The sequence below is a fragment of the Saccostrea echinata genome, unplaced genomic scaffold (assembly GCF_033153115.1).
Source record: "Saccostrea echinata isolate AGI-Se365-2 ecotype Australia unplaced genomic scaffold, CSIRO_AGI_Sech_v1 ptg000054l, whole genome shotgun sequence".
NCBI classification, from domain to species: domain Eukaryota; kingdom Metazoa; phylum Mollusca; class Bivalvia; order Ostreida; family Ostreidae; genus Saccostrea; species Saccostrea echinata.
Window position 1 is genome coordinate 9,853,239 of NW_026889803.1, and position 18,130 is coordinate 9,871,368.

Consider the following 18,130-nt stretch of genomic DNA (forward strand, 5'->3'; position numbering starts at 1 on the left):
CGTGGAATTCATTATCCAGTTCGTGTGCAGCAAATATCAAAATTTGAAAGCCAAAATGAAATTTCTGTGAATGTATTTGGATATGAAGATAAGGAAATTTTTCCAATACGTATAACAAAGTCAAAAAAGAAATCACATGTCGATTTGCTTTACTTAAAGAATAAGGATATCTTCCATTATTGCTTAATCAAGAATCTCAATCGGTTTCTCTTCCGAACAGAGGGTGGGAACTCTCATCGCTCTCATTTCTATTGCCCCTACTGTTTGCATGGATTTGTGAGGAGGGAGACTTTGAATAAACATGTTGACTTTTGTATGTCTCTCGGGGAGCAAAAGATAGAGATGCCAACACCTGGAGAAAATGATGTGCTGAAATTTACTGAGATTGCAAAACAACTCCGTGTGCCATTTGTCATTTACGCCGATTTCGAAACGTATGTCAAGCCAATTCAGACTTGTGACCTAGATCCGAATTCTTCACACACCAGCAATATTTCTGAATTTGAACCCTGTGGATTTGCATATCATATAGTTTCTACAGACAGAAGGTATACTAAACCACCTACTGTATATCGAGGTAATGATATAGTAGAGACGTTTATGATTCGATTACTAGAAGAAGAAGAAAGATTCATCAATTTGTTGCATAGAATTGAACCTATGCAAATCAACAGTGTTATAGAAGATTCATTTCACAGAGCAACCCACTGTCATCTCTGTGGATTAGAATTTGAAAGGAAGCATGACAAAGTAAGAAATCATGATCATATAACAGGTGAATTTTTCGGTGCTGCGCATAGAAATTGTAATTTACAGTTTAAGCAAGCAGAGTTTATACCTGTTATATTACACAATCTTAGAGGATTTGACGCTCATCTTATCATGCAGCGACTTGGAAAATTCAAGAAAAAACGTATCAATGTAATTGCCAATACTAATGAACGATACGTCTCTTTTACAATTTCAAAATTAAGGTTCATAGATTCTTTTCAATTTCTTACAACGTCTTTGGATATTTTGGTAAAGAATCTGAAATCTAGCGGTGTACAACATTTCCACCAATTCAACAAATACTTTTCCTCCGAGTATTCCAGAAAACTTTTATTGAAAAAAGGAATTTACCCATACTCATTCATAACAGACAGTTCAAAGTTTTTAGTGAATGAATTACCCTCCAAACACGAATTTTACAATACTATACGCAAATGTCACATCTCAGATGAAGAGTATGAGCATGCAAAGGAAGTGTGGAGGGTGATGAATATCCAAACAATGGGTGAATATCATGATCTATATGTACTGTGTGACGTGCTACTTTTAGCAGATGTTTTTGAACGATTCAGAAGTATATCCCTGAAAAGTTTTGATTTAGATCCTGCACAGTATTACACCCTCGCTGGCATGTGCTGGAGTGCATGTTTGAAAATGACTGGTGTGGAGTTAGAATTACTAACTGACATAGAGCAATATCAAATGATTGAAAAGGGTGTACGCGGTGGTGTGGCAATGATGACATTACGTTTTGCTGAAGCTAACAATCCTTATATTGGACAGAACTATGATCCAAGCAAACCAAATGTTTACCTAGGGTATTTTGATATGAACAACTTATATGGTGGAGCTATGGTTGAGCCCCTCCCTGTTAGAGATTTTCGATGGCTGAGTGCGAAAGAAATATCAGAGCTTGACATCATGAATGTAAACAAAAATGCTGCAACTGGATATATCTTAGAGGTCACACTTGAGTATCCGAGTCATTTGCATGATCAGCATAATGATCTCCCATTAGCTCCAGAGTCGCTATCTATCAAACTTGAAGATCTGTCCCCTTACTGTCAAGAGCTATATAAAAGTTTTCATAAACCGAAAACGGAAGGAGAGATCTCTAGAAAACTTGTTCCTACACTTAGAACAAAGGAAAAATACGTTGTTCATTACAGGAACTTACAATTCTACCTACAGCAGGGACTTGTTCTTAAAGAAACACATCGGGTAATAAGTTTTAAACAGGAGAATTGGTTAAAACCTTACATAGAATACAATACCAAGATGAGGCAGCAAGCACAGAATGACTTTGATGTCTCTCTTCACAAATCTTACAACAATATTGTTTTTGGGTGAGTCCTCAAGACAATTATCACACACATTGTCCGTTGATAGATGATACATTATTCAGTTACTTTTTATCCCTTTTCTATATCATTTCAGAAAAACCATGGAAAATATTAGAAATAGACTGAACTTTAATTTAGTTCACACCAAAAAACGATTGCAGAGATTTGTTAGTAAACCAAGTTTTGAGAGTTTTACCATCTTCAATAGCGATCTCGTTGGAGTGAAAAACAAAAAGGTCAAGCTTTTACTCAACAAACCAATCTACACTGGGATGAGCATATTGGATTTGTCCAAGCTGTTTATGTATGAATTCCACTATGGTTTCATCAAAAAGCAGTATGGGGAAAATGCAAAGCTGCTGATGACGGATACTGACTCTCTATTTTACAGGTAAACATTAAGCCTATTCCTGTGATAAAATGTGTTAACTGCTTCAGCCAATGTTTGTTCTTTGCCTGAATTTCTTATTTATTTTGTAGATTTGAAGTTGAAGATATGTACAGGGAGATAAGTCAACATATAGATTTGTTTGATACGTCAAACTATCCGAGAGATCATTTCCTGTTCAGTGAAAAACATAAGAAGGTTGTTGGAAAGATGAAAGATGAAACTGCATCTCACCCAATCCTTGGATTTGTCGGACTGCGACCGAAAATGTATTCATTTATTGTTTACGATGAGAAAAAAAACCGAAGTAAAGAAAGCAAAAGGAATTTCCAAATCGGTGGTCAACAAAGAATTAACCTATGAGAACTACGTGAACTGCCTATTGGGTAGTAAATTAGAGAGACATTCAATGAACTCTATTCGAAGTGAAAATCATAATCTGTATCTAAAGACCATCAACAAAATCTCTCTGTCCTCGTTTGACGATAAACGATGGTGGTTGGAACCTATGGGCATTGAAGGATATTCCTATGGACACTTTAAAACCATTGACTGCCCGAGCTCAGACGATGTATAAATTGTAGAATATCTTATTTGATTATGTTTATTAGTCTATAGAATGTATACATATTAAAACATATCCCCTTTATACATTGTCGTGTATTTTCAACTTTGAGTTCAAAGATATCACGATTTTACAACAATTTTCGTTTGACAATTTACTAATTTGATTAACTAAAATAGAGATGTAATTATACAACATTAATGAATGAACAGGGGTGTAACTAACACAATACACAACTGCATTTGACTATTGATGATATCCGATTTGCAGATAATCCAATGTAAAGAAATTTCATCATCAACAATGATTGAGCAGAGAGGTTAATATATACAAATGACATCTTAGTTCATAATATATTCTTGAATAATAAGGCTGGGATAAGAAGGAAAAACTCTCAAACATTTCAACAAATTTGATTTAATTCAAATTTCAGATGAACCATTCAAGCATACAGAATTTCATCGTCATCGTCTTCTGATACAATTTTTCTTCTTTTTTTGAGTGGAATTACGTTCATCTGTAACGTGAATATTCAGGGAAATAAAATGGAGAAATATTCCCTAAATGAACTAATTGACAGGTCTAAACCTAATTGATATACTATATATCTACACCTTTATGCTAATACCATTTAAATACAAAATTATATTGTCAATAAACTGCAATTTTAGAAAATCATGTTCAAAAAAGGGGGGGGGGATTCATAGGTAAATTTAACTCACCATTGGAGGACTTGGTGGACCGCCTAGATTTCTAGTTGTATCAATTCCCGCTTGTATCTCATCGCGCATTGCAAAGAGCGCCATTGCAACGTCTTCTGGCATGGACATTTGTGTTCCTTTTTTGTTGTCTGTTAAAATGAATTTGCACTTACACTCAAAACAGAGAATATTTTCCATAAGATGTGCTATTACTATTACACTATATTTATACATAAACTACTTCCCGAATAGTTTTAAAACTACTTTGTGGAAAACTATTAAAATTAAGATTAGAATTTCAAAATTAATTATTTTTAAAAAAAAGTTTTACATGGGATAGTATAGAAACTACTCACTTTGGAAATGTAAGTAAATCTTCCCTCTAAAAAGGGAAAGTTGAACTGCAAACTGCGCCTTCTGATACTCCTTGGTGCACCCATTAAAGAAGTATGGCGTTTCCCCATCACTTCCAACACCAATTTCAAATTTTACATTCATTTTGGGAGGAAAGCTAGCAGGCGAGTGAGAAGAAAATAGTGTTATTCGTTTAAATATACCACCGTTTCTCTTTAGGATGTTGACTCTTCACCTCTTCTATGGGTGAACAACAAACAAGGTAGTACAAATAGGGTCAAAATGTAATTTGAATAGATGCTAAACTTTTGAAAGATAGGTTGTAAACAAGTCTGGTTTCTTTGCTTATATCCATCTTCGCTAACAATGTCCGACTCGCTTAAGATCAAATACAATTTGAATAGATGTTAAACTTATGAAAGTACTAACATCCATCTTCGCTAACCAAGTGTTCGATTTGCTTAACAGATTATATGAATTACATCTGAAAAACTTTAGTTAGTTTTTTAATGATGTACAATAACTTCTCAAGCAATGACACATCCTTGAAGATACAATACTGCCTAAAACTTAAAACTTTGTATGGTACATGTACACATTTGTTCAGTATTACTAATGAATCTTTAATTAAATATAATTATCGTCTTTGAAAGATGATGAATTTAGAACTTTGAGCGTGTAATGATTAATAAAAATCAAACAAATGATATGAAGTTTAAATCTTGAAAATTAAATAGAAATGAAAATCAAATTTACAAAATATCTATCTTTAAATTCTTTTGAAACATTAACAATAAATATCTAACTCGAAAATCATAATTCTTCCGTTGTGTCTGTTTGTTATTTTTAAAATCAATTACTACTGAACTAAAATCGTGTTGGACTGAATAGTGAAGAAAAAATAATAATAAAGAAATAATGTGAATCTCTAAAGATTGGTCTAATGTTTTCAAAAAAGTGCGGTATTTATTATAAATTGCATCGAGATCGGCATTACCAAAATAGCTTCTAAAGCGTGTAAATATGAGAAGATTCAAGATGGGGGTGATAAGGGCGATATTCATTTTCTGCTTGTTCAAGACCGCTATGCCTAGTGCGATTGATACTTTCCAATTTTTTGAATTTTGTGACACTAGTGTGTGTAGTTGGATGGGGGAAGGAAAGTACGGGGGATGTCTGCAGACGGATATCCACCAGCTGACATTCAACTATTTTGATTCAAATGGTATGCTAGATTTGAGATGTAGCCATGTGGATGTGATTTATGTGGACAACACACCGTTGAGATGTAAAGATGTAGACCTATTCTTCTTAACTCAGAGACCGCTCACTGTTTATTTGAATGGTGATATGTGTGTAAGTATTTTATTTTAACCTCATCAAATGAGTATTTAATTACAAAAATAAATGTCTATGTATTAAGAGCTAAGAAATATGATTGATTTGATCATATTTTATTGTGTATGTCAAGTTCTTACAAATTACTAGTACCTTTTCCTGAGAGGTAATAAGCACTGATGTAAATTGTGATGTAAAATGAAATACCTTGTTTGTTTGTTGTTATATCCTTGTCCTACTCCAGAGAGTTATTGACTGTGAATAAATCGCATGCTAAGAACATACATACTAAATTAAAGATAGCTTGAAAAATGTACTACTAATAATTTAACATACAATATAGGATATTGTTTATTTATATTCATTTGTGTAAACAATACAGTGTATTGATTGCAATGCATTTAAATTGAAATCAAATATTAAAATCAGATCTGTAATTTTAAAGATATAGCTATAAACACTTTTCACATGAATTCAGTGAAGTGATTTAACTTTGTATACTTATGTTATATTTGATTTTTAAAACCAATGTAAAACATATATTGACTTGTGATAAAGCTACACTAATTCTGAATAGCAATTTTTGCAGCATGTCTCCTCCTCTAGGAGCACCCGTCCTACCGCCAGTATCAGAAGTACCAAACATCCCACCACCCATACTGCAACCAGTGGTACCACGCGAGCTACCAGTAGCAGCATTTTAAATGAATTCAGCGAGGTGATTTAACATTGTATACTTATATTTGATTTTTAAAACCAATGTAAAACATGTATTGACTTGTGATAAAGCTACACTAATTCTGAATAGCAATTTTTGCAGCATGTCTCCTCGTCTAGGAGCGCCCGTCCTACCGCCAGTATCAGAAGTACCAAACATCCCACCACCCATACTGCAACCAGTGGTACCACGCGAGCTACCAGTAGCAGCATTTTAAATGAATTCAGCGAGGTGATTTAACATTGTATACTTATATTTGATTTTTAAAACCAATGTAAAACATATATTGACTTGTGATAAAGCTACACTAATTCTGAATAGCAATTTTTGCAGCATGTCTCCTCGTCTAGGAGCACCCGTCCGACCGCCAGTATCAGAAGTACCAAACATCCCACCACCCATACTGCAACCAGTGGTACAACGCGAGCTACCAGTAGCAGCATTTTAAATGAAATCAGTGAGGTGATTTAACATTGTATACTTATATTTGATTTTTAAAACCAATATAAAACATATATTGACTTGATAACAAACAAAACTGTTTGAATATGGTATGCTAACATCCCTCCCTTCAAAAAGTAATAAATAAATAATAAATTTCAAGATTCTAGAGTAGGTAATAAGTGACACACACAATTCAATCAGTTAGTTAACAGTAGACTGAAAAATATCCCTTTGTAAGAAGATGTATCACTTTGTAGATTGTGGGATTTGACAATGGTGCAAATGAGGGAGACATACATAATGAGGAGATGGGCACCTTCACGACTATTGTGTTAAGTAAGTATTATTCATGACAAGAAAAACATATCAAATGCTTGTTGTATAAAAATGAAAATAATGTATTATTATTTCAGTAGTTTCATCTTGGTAAGAGAACATAACTTCACTGGCATGTCGTGGTGTCTTGTGGTAGCAACTTATTATGCTTATGCTTAGCTATGTAGTAGCTATTGGTCTCCTTCTGTTGAAAACAAGTCTTGTTTGCACTCCATTGGTATTCAATTAATATGTGAAGATTAATCTTAAAAACTTTTTTCCTCAATGCTCTTCAAATATATTACTCACCATCTGCTAATGTGTGTTGTGTCAAGGTTGCACTACTATGAAAGAGATATTGAAACAGTGAAAAAATGCTCTTGAGGATATTGATAATGGATACCTATGATGATATATTAAAATCTTAATTTTGTAGGTTTTCTTGGACTACTTATATATGTTGGAAATCAAATTATTGACATAAAGAAGAAGTTGATGGAAATCATAACAATTTTGAAAAAATTGTATGCAATTGTTAAAGGTTTTTGCAAAATGATTTTGAAAGTTTTTAAAGGCTACAAAAATCCAACAATTCAGCACATTCAGAAAGATAATGGTGCACATACAAGTAGATATCCACAAAGAGCTAGAAAACAGACTGTTTTCTATGGTGACCCAGTTAAATTTTGAAAATATGAAACATGCCATTCATAAGAATACATTGCAACTATATACAGTATCAAGTTTGCAGCTTTAAAATAATTGACCTCTTTGAATGATATATTTTCAAAATTTGTTTGTTTATCAATTAAAAAAATCTTTGTAGGCTGTAACCATAAGTGTAAAACATTTTATTTCAGCTGCTTCATTAATATCATCCTGCCTGGCAATCATATATTTTGTATGTAAAAGCATTGCTTGGCTGCGAGCTCGTCGTAGAAAAAGGCCATTTTCAGATATAAAAGCATACATTGATGAACAGTTTGAAACTCTCGAAGCCTACAGATTTCGAAATCGCCTTGCAGGGTTTGGAGAAGAAAATGATACTCTAGTTTAAAATTCCTTTAAAAGTTCTTTTCAATTTGATTATACAGGTATATACAAATATATTTTAAAGATTCAACATTACTATATCATCAAAAACATAGTAGTACATTATTATTTTTATTTCATACCAAATGTGTTTACTTTGGAATATAAATGGTAAGATATGCTTACCTTTTAATCTGTGTGAAGCTGTTAATTGTTTGCTTATGCTTTTCTTGTGCATTATATATTACCTTTTAAATCATGTTAAGCTGTTTGCTTTTTATGCATCATACATCATGCTTATTACTCACCTTTTAGCCCATGTGAAGCTGTTTGCTTATGCTTTTATGCATTATATATCATGCTTATTACTCACCTTTTAGCCCATGTGAAGCTGTTTGGTTATGCTTTTATGCATTATATATCATGCTTATTACCTACCTCCAAGGCCAAGTGAAGCTGTTTGCTCATGCTTTTATTATACATTATATATCATGCCTACAACCTTGTATTGAAATAATCTAGCTTGTCACAGATAAAGAGTAGTATGCTCCCCTTTTACCTTCCTTAATCAAAGTAAGGTTTTCTTTGTTTTTGTTTTTATATTTTTGATTCATATGATTCAGCTAATACTAATGAATATGTACATATTTGATTTTAAAGTGATTCCGTTCTTTTGTTCAAAGTTAGTCTTGCTTCATAAAATGTTTGCTTTTAAACATTTAATTCAGTGATAATCATTGGATGTACATTATTGATTTCATAATCTTTGTTCTATGTTGTTGCTCTATATTGTGATTCATTACTACTTTGTTTACATCTTTACATAGAAATGTGCCAAAGATCTATTGAATTATACTTTTGAATATTTTGTATATACATGTACTGTGATTTGATGATTTTTAAATATATATATATTTTTTTGTTGACATGGCATGTTAACAAGATCTGGTTTTTAATAAATGTTTAAATGATATACTGTATTCTTTATCCTTCAGCATGATTGAAATGATGTCCCTGTTTAAATCTCTTTTACGTTGAATAAACGATGTCTTAAAAGGTATTGACTGAAATAGCATTGTGTTGAGCAAAAGGGTATTGACATTGTTTCACTCAAAATAAAGGTCATGAATAGTTTTTGATCATCTGATAAGGATTATCAGTGTGTGGTATGAATATAAAAGCTGTTTGACTAACAAAGTTACTTGTTAACCTGTTTAATGGTATTGAAATTCTTAGACATGTGTATGTCTAATAAGGATAGAGCAAAAAAAAAAAAAAAAAAAAAAAAAAAACAAAACAAAAAAAAAAACAAAACAAAACAAAACAAACAAACTTTGCTAAGAGTTATCTATCTTTGCGTGTACTTCATAAGCCTTTGAACTGAATCTCCTATTTCAGAGAGAATATAAACATTTCTATTTACCCCTCATAAATCTTGTAACAAAGAATGTGTTTATTGCATATTTATATTTTCATTGCATTTGTCATTTGTGGATGCATTTAAATCATACAGTTCAAAGTCTTCTAGAAGTTCTTTGGATTTTGGCTCATTTACACAGTGATATAAGTATTAAGACATTAAGCCTTCAATTGATTATAAAGTGTAAGTATGTGAGCCTTCTAACTTATTTTACATCTTTGGTATAAACAAAAATAGAAATGGGTGGAGTTTAAGACTAAGCCTTCAGTTGATTGTATGTTTTCATATAGTCACTGCTTGGGGTTGGCATGTGAGCCTTTGAACTTAATCTACATATTTGGTAGACATTATATAGTACAGTAGGCGAGGCTAGCCTCTGAGCCTTTTACTTTAATTTACACACTTGGTAAACTTTATATAGTACAGTGGGTGGGTTAGCCTCTGAGCCTTTTAATGTAATTTACATACTTGGTAAACATTCTCTGACTAGCCTCTGAGCCTTTTAATTTAATTTACATACTTGGTAAACATTTTATAGTACAGTGGGTGGGGATTAGCCTCTGAGCCTTTTAATGTAATTTACATACTTGGTAAACATTTTATAGTACAGTGGGTGGGGATTAGCCTCTGAGCCTTTTGGTTTAATTTACATATCTGGTAGACATTATATAGTACAGTGGGTGGAGTACATACTTGGTAAACATTATATAGTACAGTGGGTGGGGATTAGCCTCTGAGCCTTTTGGTTTAATATACATATCTGGTAGACATTATATAGTACAGTGGGTGGAGTTGATGTGTGCTAGTATCCCCACCCTACTACTACTTCATACGTGTATTAGTTAGGTCAGCTGCCCCTTACATTACGTTCTAAATATGTTTAATAATTCAATATAGCATTGAACCAGACAGCTGATTGTTATTCGGAATTAAACAATCTTTCCTTAACAGATTTTTGCCTTCATTGTTGCACTTCACACTTGTCTGTCGTCAGTATAAACTTGACGGTTTTCTGATTGAGGTACCAGTTGAATTCCACCAAAAGGACATACAGGTATGAACGATTCTCTTACATCCACTGAACGGTCCTTTATCAGTACTTAAACACAGCTAAGCAAGCCACCTAGATGTATTAATAGATTTCTTGAGCAGTTGCTAATCCATCAATGAGACATACAATGACGTAGATATCAATAACACAATATTTAACGTACTTAATTTTACATTACTCGTATATGATTATTTAAACAGATAAACAATGAAATGTTAAATTCTTTCTTTGTAAGTTCGGGAAATAACGATGCATTTATTGCAAAAAGAAAACAACAACAAAAAAACAACAAAAAACGCATCGGTATTTCGGTGATGAATTCCTATTTCATTTTTTCCAGTACATCCACCTGGAGCAACTGCTTCACTGGACAATGAAAAATCATAGTCACTGCAAAATAATGAAGATATATTAATATGCTTTATAGTTTGAAGAAATAACATTTATCAAAACTTCATTTTATGTCCAGGTTTTCGCCAAGACGTTTAGAAGAATACTAAAAGTAATATCAGACAACGACCCAAAGGAAGTGAGATGTATGAACAAATCCTATGTTGCAAAACGAGGATGGGTTTTTGAGTTCAATAATGTGACGTTTTTCATAACAACATTTGGACCGTTTTATCCAAAAACAAACAGCAGATATGCGTTCGGTTGTGAAAACTGCTTTATTTTACTTCAACCGGAGTTGAGTTTTGCGCTTCATGATTTATCGCCAAGCAGTTCAGAGACAAGTTACGAAAACCCTACAACAGAAAGGGACAGAATTAGGTGTGCATACAGCAAGGCGGGGAGACCGTATATAATACCACGTGATATTACTCAGCCAATGGCATGGGACATGATAAAGCCCATCGCAGATGATGATGCAATCATTCAGTGGTGGACACAATAAATTACATGTGTTATGAAGAGTTCTTGAAATTTTCTTAACACCGGTCAAAGATTTTTAATTTATTTTATAAAAACGATGAATAACTTTTTTCAGTGTCATAAACTACACATTTTTGAAATTATTTTCTCGTGTCGTGACTACACATTTATTATCCATTGACATAAACTTAAAATGTATTTATTTTATAATGAAAGTTTAACTACACAAACAATTCGGATCTAATGTGTGTAGACCATAAACTTTTTAAATATCTATCTTATAAATTTTATGCATTTCATGTAATTCTGCCAAAACATGAAGGAATATTAATTTTCAAGATAATACCAGTGACATCCTTCAGCTTCATTACATAATGTAAAATATTGATTTTCTAGAAGTGGGTATATTATATTTTAAAGTCTTTTGTTGCAATAAACATGTTCAAACGAAATAATAATATTTATTTATTACTTAATTACTTTATTACTTAATATTTATTACTTATTTAATCTTTTAGAAGGATAATTGAAAATGAACTACTGGTATACATATTTTAGTAAGAAATACATTGAGACAAACATCAAAGTTCAGGGACGTAGCATCGTTTTTGAAAGGGGGGGGGGCAGCCAGAGGAAAAATTTCAACTTATCTGGAAAAAAAAACTTGACAAGCAAAAAAAAAAAAAAGGAAAATTGTCCGAACTCGAAAATCCTATTTCGTGGGGGTTGGGTTGGGGGGTTGGAGTGATAGGTTCCAACTTCTTTCAGTACCAAATTTTATTTATGCACTACTACAAAACCCTTATTAGACTATTCTACAACAAAAAGTCGGGGGTCAACCGGCCTTTCAATTAACATTTCAAATAGTAAAGAAAAAGTCTTTGGAAAAAAAAGGGGGGGTAGCCCCCCCCCTTCCCTCCCCCGTTGCTACGTGCCTGAAGTTGACCCATAAAAGATTTCTGGTATTGAGAGGTACATGTGGGGGATATTCAGTCATAGAATATGGACCTTCCTTTATTTATGATTTTCATAATTATCCCCAAATTATTTTAGGAAACATCTTCAAGAAAGTCTATATAAAACAAATCTGTCTTTCCTATGCTAACTTGATCTGTACAACTTTTTTATACCAAAATTCAGCTCAATATCTGCAAGCCCAAATACTTGGCATCGAAGAACTCCTATCAAGGGGATGTGTATACTGTAAATTGACTAGTATAACAAACATTCTGAGAATATTGCATAAGAAATATCATTGAAGTGGAACAAAATGCAAACTTGATCTGTACATGTACTCAAGGTACACTCACATACCAAAAAGCACCTCAATTTCTGCAAGCATTTAGAAAAGTGTGGAAAACAAAGTGGGACAGACTGACAGACAGAGGACAGCTGGACAGACGAGGAGGAAACCGATAGTCCCCTCCGATTTCACCTGTAGGAGACTATATAATAACTTTGAAGCGCGGAACTTTAGAATATAGCAAGAATGCGAAACTATACCGGAATTAGACACGAGTCAAGAAATTTTAAATTGAACTTCATATGCCATTAGATAGTAACGGCTAAATAAAATTTCAACTTGGCCATGTTATTTGACAGAATTTTAACCATATTTACAATTAGATATCAAAAATGCCTTTTGCTGCAAGGGTGTTTTATTCTAATTAATCATACGTGAATTTTTAATGAAGGGTCGTTGAGCGTCATAACAATCTAGCCTCGACAGTTGTCGCTGTACTTGCTTGATATAATGTATCGATTATCTTGCTAGTCTATGACAAAGTCCCTGTTCTGCTGATAAACAATCAACATGTTCCCAACATATGTAGTGCTATGCTCGGCATGTCTTTGGAATCTTTTTCTCCAAGTGACACAAGAACGAGTTATAGAGGAGAGCACTGATGACTTTAGCTTTGATGGCCTCCCCGGGGCTCAGCATGAATTCAAAATAGAGGTTCCTGCAAGCCAGGAAGAATGTTTTGTACAGAGGGTGGCACAGAATGCTAATCTTCATGCATCATTTGAGGTAGGCGGGTCGTATACAAAATACTAGTAGCAAAACCATAATGTACTAACTGGCATAGGCAATATCTATAGAGTCTTACCGTATTCTAGTATTCCAAATTCAATTTCAAAATTTTGTGGATCGATGCACAAGGAAATATTTAGTATTTATATTACATTACTTAAGGACACTTAAAATTTCTCGGGTCAAAAAGTACTCGATGTCTGTTCCCACCTGTCGTCCGGCCGTCGTTTGTAATTGCTTTTGAACACTTTACGCTTCTTTCTGAAAATAGACGAACCACGTTTAACCAATTTGGACACATAGTATTTCATGAAAAAAGGGAGAGTAAAAGTTGTTAATTTCGTGGTCCGCTCTCCTCCAGGGTTGATAAATGAGATGAAATCTCTAAGATTAATACAATCATAAATTAAATTACTGCTTTATATATTATACACGTATTCCTCTTGCCATCCAGACTGTCTGCTTGATAATTTTCAGTCATGGGTCCTATACAAAAATCAGAAAAACCTCAGGGTGAGGCTTAGTTGATCATATACATCTGCAAATAACTCTCTTTTTTCAGTTCTGGGTTCCTTGCTGACACGTATAGTATACAAGTATTATACATCTGAAGCTAGGTACATGTACATGTCAGTTGATAAAAAATTCATGCCTCAGGTATAGATACTAGTATTCCTTCGAACGCTCTAGTTTATTATTATTACCCGGTAATTAAGCATAAATTAATCATTTTATTTCATTCCTTGACAGGAAAATTCTATGATTCTTGCATTTTTTACACAGGTTCTTCGAGGCGGCGATCGTATTGTAGATTTCTATGTAAAGGATGGTTATAATAATATGATCAAAGAAATTACCTATAAATCAGAGGGGAGTATAGAATACACAGCTCCAATCAATGGTATGGCTGATATAAATTGTCAAGATTATGCTTTATAGCTTGTAATATGAAAATAAAGAGACATTTAGTCGATCTATATTAAACATCGAATGTTGTCAGCGCGGAAAACATTTGTACTTGCTATCTTGATTTCTGGAAATCATCTATATTTTTAAAAAAAAAAGAGGGGGGGGGGTGTTAAATCTGTTGAAATCCGTAAAATTAATGAAAAGGATAGATATCAATAGAGGCACTTAAACGCTAAATAAAGAAACCTTGACATATTTGGTAACGTACGACATCACCTTATATAAAAAATATATTCGGACAGTAAAATGTATACTCTTGATTTTTTCCCCAATACATCTTTGTTATTGTACAATTCATTTTTACTATGCATATCTCTATTACAGTGTATATGTATAATGCATAAAAAATTGTTAATTTTTAAAAATACTATTATTCAACTCTTGTTTTTCTTTTCTTTTTCCAGGAAATTTTCAAATATGTGTTCAAAATATTCATAGCAGATTTCTATCGAAGTTAGTATACATTTATATTGTGACGGTGGTTGAAGAAGAATGGAGCAAGTACGTTGCGGAAATAGAGGGATTACATACAGCAGTCCAAAATTTCACGGTGAGGCATCTAAACACCACTTGTAATTGAAAGTTATTACTTACTGTTGCTGTAACTTGCGTAAGCGGGTTATATATGTATTTTTTTCCCGCAGTAGCTGCAACCGTTAATTACCCGTACTAACAAAGAAAGACTTTTTATATTTATATCTATGTATATAATCATAAAAAATTAGATGAAGTAGGTATAAGTACGTTAAATATTGTACTGTTGTTATGTACGTCATTGTATGTTTCACTGATTGAAAATACCTTGAAAAAACTCCTTCTTACCGGCGTTTACCGATTGACGAAGAAAGTGGTTTTTCAAAATAAAGGAGAAAAACAGTGGATGTTAATATTAAGATTAGATTGTATTAGATCGCGTTGGAATTCAATTGTACTGAATGTTTGTCTGAAAGGAATGAAAAATTGAAAAGAACAGGGAAAAGAACTTCATCTGAAAACTTACAAATTTCTTATACATTGAATTTTTTCTATTCAAAACGCCTCTCTATAAAATTTTGCTTCCTTGCAGACATCCATCACAGAGGTTCAAAAGTCCATAGACAAAGTACGATTGCACCAAGCTACTAGTAGAATGAACGTCATAAAGGACTGGTATTTACTGACCGGAAATAATGCTTACGTCATGTATTGGTCCGTTTTCCAGATTGTTTCTATTTTAGCAACGTCTTGTTTTCAAGTGTATTTTGTAAGAAAATTATTTAATATCCCCAATGTGACTCCTTCTTCCAAACCAAGAGCTTAGATATCAGATATCTATAGAACATATTTTTTATTTACATGTGTATTATCATTATCATCATCATCAATGTACACATTGTCTTAACTTATCATAGAAGAGATGTAACACAGAGACTTATGGATAAAACTTAAAAGAATAAAAATTTCTGACAGGATCATTTGTGTTATTACTAATCGATAGAGAAGTGTAAGCGGAAAACTAAAAAAATACTTCACCAATCAATGCACAGGAGCTCGGTTTCAGGAAAGTGTATCTATCTTTAACGTATGAGATGCCTTTTAAAGTAAAAGGAGAGTTATCTATCAAAAGTGACCAAAAGGAATATCTCTCAAATAAAAAAAGCTATCTCTTGTCTCTCTATAAAATAATTATTCTAATTGCATTTTAAGGACTCCTCTCTTTACTATTAAACACAAACATTGAACCAAAACGTCCTCATTTGAAAGCAATTAAGTGGTTATTCCTATTTAAAATGTAGATGTGTTGTTGTGGTGTACGGAAAGTTTGAAAGCGCACCAAATGAAACAAGAGGCCCATGGGCCACAACGATCACCTGAGTAACATTGGCCCTGCTGTTCTTCACCTGATTTCCCCCCTTGTCAGTATTACCTATTGTGGTCCCGCCCTACCCCAGGGGTCATTATTTGACTAAAGAATCTATACTACCCCAGGATGCTTCCACATAAGTTTCAACGCAATATTTGTTGCCTTTAAACGCAATAAAAATATTTTTTTTTCTTCTCTGAACTGGTCTCAACGGGCTTCCGTATATATATATATATTTTACATCCATCCCAAAAATGTAGTTTGCATTTAGAATTAATTAAGTCTAATTTTGTCTGTATGAAAAATATTTCTCTGTAAAAAGAGAGAAAGATATAATGTGGAAAAGTAGTGTTTTCTAATTCAAAATTAAATGCTTTAAATACAAGCCAGTAGGTATCAGGGGGTACTTTTTTCCCAAAACAGTGTTACTTAGTACGTTCATTAAAAGGCTGGTTGTTCCTCTTTTTGAAGCATATCAAATCCTGCCTAATTATTATATTCAAAATATTTTTTGTCGAAAAAATGGAAAGTAACCCCCCCCCCCCCCCGAGCTTAGCTTTATAACAAAAAAATCACGAAGCTCACTCACTTCCTGACCCCTTAGATCGTATGTAACTTATGATATTTAAGAACATCAATACAACAAATATGACTAACATGCATACTGCAAAACAACAATGACCGATTCTATCGTGTGTAAACCAAAAACACACGACAAGTAAATAGAATTACTTCTCTACAAGGAAGCTTTACGGCAGTGGACATGAACGTTAACTTTTGTGTCGTAACTTGTGCCTGCATAAGCAAATAAGGCGAAATGTTTTACCAACAGTTTGGATTTTCAGGGTGCAATTGAAGAAAAGGTGACCTGAAATATATTAGGTATATTATTATTATTATTACCTGAAACATAACAGGCATTTGATAAACATTTTCTCACCTCGCTCGCACTTATATGCGGATCATATTAATTAATAAATTTGGATAATTTAGAAATTACTGGATTTAAATAAAATAATCAAAAAGATATTGAATAATAATCGAATTCCAGGAAATAATTTAACAATTATTGCTTGTTGCAGAACGCCATAGGTACATGTATTTCACTGTTTGAGACGTTCTGACGCTTTCCATTCAAGAAGGGAAATCTCCTGCTTTAGCGCATGATCTGAGACAATGTATTTTTAATTTTTTTAAAGAAAACTTACATTTTTCAAAAATTGTGTTGTCTTGAACGCCATCTTCAACACATTTAATTCGTTCGTTTTAATGAATTCACTTCTTGATTAAGAATTTGGTAAAGTTACTGTTAAGCATATTTGGTAGAAAATGGGTCTAGCCATAAAAATTATTTTGGAATACCAATGGGTCAAGTTTCCATTTAATATAATATAATAATACAAAAGATGGAAGAGCATGCGAAACCGACCTTGAAAAAATAGCTTGTATTCTTTTACATTTTTAACCACCATAATGTATTTCCTGACACACGATTTTAGTATTTTACACCTCAAGTTACCTGCAGTCCCTCGTATCCGATTCCCTGCACCCTTTGTTACAAAGATACATGTAGATAATTTGATGGAAACTGCCTTTTTATTGGATGGTCTAGTGTAAATTTATAATAATAAAACCTTCTTAATTGCGATTTATTATCGACTTAAAATACTAGATCAAAGTCCATTTATCTTTTAGTTTATTATTCAGTCGTTTACACCACTTGCGATATTTAATTAGATAGACATTTTTAACCCTGTTTTTGATGCGGTCCAACCCTGTTCTGGGTGTCCGAACACCCGGCGTGATCAACATTTTAAATAAATGTAAAGATTTCTACGAAACAAGTTATATTAGTAAATTACAATATATGAAATTATATATCTACAAAATGCATCGATATCGATTAGTAAATTTTTGCAAATATTGTATACTTCAAAACATCATGTTTAATTGTGACAATTAAAATTTCAATT

At 32.9% G+C, this 18,130-nt stretch overlaps 3 protein-coding genes across 4 annotated transcripts in view; all 3 read left to right on the forward strand.

Moving 5' to 3' along the window:
- The window catches only part of LOC133171705 (uncharacterized), a 36,888-nt gene extending 25,349 nt beyond the window's left edge, over positions 1 to 11,539 (forward strand). Inside the window, exons 4-5 of the mRNA XM_061306496.1 lie at positions 10,341 to 10,443; positions 10,910 to 11,539. Of these exons, the coding sequence (XP_061162480.1) occupies positions 10,341 to 10,443; positions 10,910 to 11,335 (529 nt within the window). The 3' untranslated portion in view covers positions 11,336 to 11,539. The remainder of the gene's footprint in view (positions 1 to 10,340; positions 10,444 to 10,909) is intronic.
- LOC133171708 (uncharacterized) lies at positions 5,185 to 8,168 on the forward strand. Of its 2 annotated transcripts, none has more exons than XM_061306498.1 (6): positions 5,185 to 5,478; positions 6,050 to 6,178; positions 6,281 to 6,409; positions 6,512 to 6,640; positions 6,880 to 6,958; positions 7,036 to 8,168. In XM_061306498.1, the coding sequence occupies exons 1-6, from the start codon at positions 5,209 to 5,211 to the stop codon at positions 7,050 to 7,052; spliced, it is 753 nt and encodes a 250-aa protein (XP_061162482.1). In that variant the 5' UTR covers positions 5,185 to 5,208; the 3' UTR covers positions 7,053 to 8,168. The 2 variants fall into 2 exon arrangements, with proteins under 2 accessions (XP_061162482.1, XP_061162483.1); XM_061306499.1 differs by having other exon boundaries at positions 7,039 to 8,168.
- A 1,577-nt stretch (positions 11,540 to 13,116) lies between the features above and the next one.
- On the forward strand, positions 13,117 to 15,741 carry LOC133206167 (transmembrane emp24 domain-containing protein 6-like). Its single transcript, XM_061342094.1, has 4 exons — positions 13,117 to 13,342; positions 14,129 to 14,246; positions 14,719 to 14,864; positions 15,381 to 15,741. Exons 1-4 carry the CDS (start codon positions 13,127 to 13,129, stop codon positions 15,612 to 15,614), a joined length of 714 nt encoding a protein of 237 aa, XP_061198078.1. The 5' UTR covers positions 13,117 to 13,126; the 3' UTR covers positions 15,615 to 15,741.
- The last annotated feature ends 2,389 nt before the right edge of the window (positions 15,742 to 18,130 follow it).